Source organism: Camellia sinensis, chromosome 1, assembly GCF_055761805.1.
Source record: "Camellia sinensis isolate YWXY chromosome 1, ASM5576180v1, whole genome shotgun sequence".
NCBI classification, from domain to species: Eukaryota; Viridiplantae; Streptophyta; class Magnoliopsida; order Ericales; family Theaceae; genus Camellia; species Camellia sinensis.
Window position 1 is genome coordinate 65,150,697 of NC_138961.1, and position 4,423 is coordinate 65,155,119.

Sequence of the window (4,423 nt, forward strand, 5' to 3'; positions counted from 1 at the left end):
GTCGGATTTGGACTCTTTGGTTCAGACTTAGAATCGTGACAAATTTGAGAGTCTTGAGCTGTAGTGACCCCAAATGAACAGAACGGGTCTCATCCTCCCGGGGCGTTCGGGGACGTCTACAGCTCTCCATGATTTTCCTTGAGGGAATTGATTGCGATATTGTTTGCTAGCAACACATTCTTCGAAAAATTGAGAAGGAGCTGTAATTTGAGGGAGACCTGTCACTATATGCTTCTGTTGTAACGTCTTCAATCCGCCAAAACTAAGATGCCCATAGCGGAAGTGCCAAAGCCATGCCTCATCCTTCAATTTTGCTTAGAAGCATGAATGATTGGTGTTGTGGAGATAAAGTGGGAACATATGATTCTCCAACATGTTAACTTGAGCAATTAAGCCCAACTTTGCATCTTGAATCTGACATACTCCATCTTTAATAGAAATCTCATATCCCTTTTCTTGCAACTGACCCACACTAAGCAAGTTGGTCTTTAAGTTTGGCACAAAAAGAACATTAGAGATAGTGTGGGTGGAATTTCCTTTGGTTTGGATTGTTACCCTTCCTTTTTCCATAATAGAAACTGTGGAATCGTCACCGAACTTCACAATGTTGCGAAAATATTCATCCAAGTCAGAGAATGCCTTCTTATCTCCACACATGTGGTTACTGCAGCCAGTGTCTAAATACCACATGTTTGGTTGAGTTTTTTCCTTCACGTGACACACCATTAAAAGAGACACCTCTTCTTCTTTTTTTGCAAAGTTAGTTTCTTTTCCACTTTGTCTATTCAAATTAGTTTGACATTCTGACTTATAATGGCCATACCGATAACATCTGTAACATTCAACCTTGGACTTGTCTGCTGACTCTGGTCTATAAGTTGTTGAGTGGTGGCCTCCTCGCCCTCTTCCTCTTCCTTGAAATTGACTCTCTTGATGCTGATGATTTTGTTGTCCACGATTATTATTGTTTCTGCCTCCTCTTCCTTGACCTCTGCCTCTTCCTTGTCCTCTATCAATTCTACTGGGTGTAGAGTGATTTTCTGATAAGGTCTTCAATGCTTGTTCTTCCTTTTCCTACTGGTTGATTTTTTTCTCATGAACCAACAAAGAACTTTGTAAATCATCAATTGAAAGTAAACTAGCATCATTAGCTTCTTCTATGGAATAGACAATAAAATTAAATTTTGGTGTCAAGGATCGAAGAATCTTCTCAACAATAGTGACATCCTCTGCTTTGTTGCCATGGATCCGCATCTTGCTGACGATTGCCATCATTCTTGAAAAATAGTTTGTAATTGATTCTCCTGATTTCATTTGAAGCACTTTGAACTCCAAACGAATTACTTGAAGTTGCTGCCTTTGAGCCCTTGTTGTACCTTGGTACTTCTTCTTTAGGGAATCTCAAATATGCTTGGCGGTGTCCTTGCAAAGAATGGTTTCCAAGATTGAGTGATCAATCGCTTGGAAGAGATAATTCTTTGCTTTAAGATCCTTTAACCTCAGTCCTTCAAGCTCCGTCTTTTGCCCATCTGTCAACACAACACTTGCTGCTGGTTCTTCTATGCCAGAAACAACATCTGTCTAGTATTCATTGGACCTTAAGAAGTTCTCCATGAGCATGCTCCAATGGTCATAGTGACCATCAAAGCATGGAATAGCTGGTTGTACAAAGTTGCTATTAGAAGCCATCTTTAAATGCTGCTGTACTATCCCACAAACCCTTTTTTATTTTCTCTCTCAACCTTGCTCTCCCCAACCTCACTTTGATACCACTGATGAAAGAAAATTTAGCACAATAACAGTAGGAAGCAGAGGATATAGAGAAAACAAAGAAGATACTTTTTTTACATTTTTATTGATAAACAAATAGCCTATAAATAGACTAATACATAACTGAAACAAGATGAAAAAATGCACTACCCTGCAAGCTCCTATTGACTAGGTAAGTAGTGTAGACACTCCATTTTTGACCGACCTTAAGACTCAGACGTCATCGTCTATGCACTCAATGATTGCGCATGTTTGTGCTAGTTTTGAGTGCTCGAAGGTCTCGGTCGAGCGCCTTGTCTTTGAGCCTCTAAACCCTTTGTGTTTTGGTCTTGTTTTTAGGCCAAACCTTGGTTCCCCTTGGCTGAAGGAGAGTGGGGCCCTGCTGGCCACTTTTGGCATTTGCCAGCCACTTTTTCTCATTGCCAGCTAGTTGGAGTGGTCGGTCAGCTAGTTGAAGTGGCTGGTTGGCCACTTGAACTGGCTAACAGCCAATTTTCTCATTTTTCTGATATTTTTAGATCTTTTGAGCCAGCTGTTGGGCATTGAAGCTATCCTCCATACACGTGTATGGAGGGATGGAGACAAGCTTTAAGCTTGTCAAGCAAGCTTTTGCTTGCATTGCCTATATAAGGGGAGGTCCCTCCCCCTTGTTTGAGATTCAAAAATTTTGGAAGCAAATTTTGACTCCCTCTCTAGAATTCTCTCTCTCTCTCTCTCTCTCTCTCTCTCTATATATATATATATATATATATAATACTCTATAGTGCTTGAAAGTGAGTGTTCTTGACATATTTGCACACAACTTTTTTAGCCAAACATCTTGACCTTGGAGCTGAGATTCCTTAAGACTTGTTTGGGCCTCCTAAAGCTGGTTTTTGGCTCAGAAGTTGTTATCTTGCTGCTGTGCTTCAAGGGTGAGCATATTTCCTTTTTAAGCTTATTTTTGTATACCATATTAGCCACCTTTGCATGCTGTTTTAGGCTTGGTTGTTAACTACAAAAAGCTCTATTTTTAAGTGTTAAAAATGTTGGTTTGAGTCCTTGTTGGGGTTAGGGGTGGTCTACCCTCTTTGGTTGCTTATTTGCTAAGCTTTTGTACCACGTTTTAAGGCTATTCAAACTATCTCTTTTTGGCCTTTTAACCACTGAATTCCAGAGAAATTTCAGTGGTGGAAAGGTGGTTTTGAGGTCCCAAATAGGAGGGGGTGGTCCCCTCTCTTCTTGTCTTGCTTGTATGTGTTAATGGCTTACTAAATGAGCATGTGTTTCTACTCCTTTGTGGCTTTATTCAAGCATGTTTTTGTGGCTTTTTAGATCTGCCATAACTTTGTTTTTGGCTTTTTTGATCATTGGTTGCTTGCTCTTTACACTTGTAGTGTAATCTTGCTTACTAGCCTTGCATGCCTAATGAGTTACTTGTTATTCTAGCATGTGTTGGCTTAATCTCAACCCATTTTTCGTCTTATTTCAACAGGATGTAACTCTGTTTCAACTTGCCTTAGGTCTGTTTTGAATGGTCAAGGTCATTTGAGCATTGCTTAGTATGGTTGTATTGTAAAGGGCCTTGACTAGCTTTGAGTTTTGAGGCCTTTAACATGTTATGCATGTGATATTTGCATGGTATGGCACCATTTAGCATGTAATTTCAGTGCATGTAGTGTAGTCACACTCTCATATATTTCACTTATTTATAGCTTTTGAGGGTTGTGTATTATGCCTTACTTATAGGCCAACATGTGTGCATGTTTTTCTAGTATTTTGAGCTTCCATTTCAGCATGTTTAGGCCATTATTTTGGCATGATTGAGCTCTGTCCAGGGCTGGTTTTGACATTTGTGCTATGTATTGCATGCCTCTTGTGTATTGTTCTTTACTAGCTTTGATGTTTTTGGTCCTCAACATTCCATGTTTGCATTGCTTGCATGCTTTAAGGTCTTTAGCATGCCATTTCAGCACTAAACATTTGCCACCACCCTCATTTCTTCATTCTTCCATTTCATTTGAGGGTTGTTTGGCCTTGAGATTGTGTTTGAGCTTGGGATTGAGACTTATGCTTAAATGGCTTTAACCCTCTTTTGAGGGTTCCTCCTAGTCAAAGGCATGGTCTCTCCTATGCCTTAAACCATTCTTTTCGTTGACCTCCTCTCCTTAGAGGACTTGTACATTGGACTTAACCAATTAAAGAATGGCTTGGTAATGTAAAATGTGTAAACAAGAATTGAGTCAACTAAAACATGCCAAGATAACATATGTGTGTTGCATTGCATGTGTTTGGATCGGACGTTAATCCAAACACAAGAAATATGGGACATTTCATACTTGAAGTGATGAAACGTGTCACGTTTCTTGGTCGCTAACACCATTGATCAAGCATGATAGGGTGGAGGCTCTTTGTGTGTTGTTTGTGCATTCATAAACATGGTATAAGTTTGGTTCTTGGCCACCATGCATTGAAAATGCTTGGTTGGTGGCTTGAGAGCCGAGTGCCACGCTCCTTTGAGCTTGAGACATGATGGGGAGAGTGACAGTGCCTACATTGTCTTGAAAATACATTGCTGTGCCTCTATTGTTCTTTGTTGCAACAAAACCAGAAGCCTGAAGAAGCAACTAGCCGACAGCCAGTTTTACTAGCCGACCGACCAGTAGCACTAGCC

General features: G+C 40.2%; 1 protein-coding gene across 1 annotated transcript; it reads right to left on the reverse strand.

Annotated features, from left to right (window-relative positions):
- Positions 1-315: 315 nt before the first annotated feature.
- LOC114256775 (uncharacterized) lies at positions 316-1,272 on the reverse strand. Its single transcript, XM_082889119.1, has 3 exons — positions 1,113-1,272; positions 824-1,018; positions 316-677 (listed from the first exon to the last, which is right to left on the reverse strand). Exons 1-3 carry the CDS (start codon positions 1,270-1,272, stop codon positions 316-318), a joined length of 717 nt encoding a protein of 238 aa, XP_082745245.1.
- Between the last annotated feature and the right edge of the window lie 3,151 nt (positions 1,273-4,423).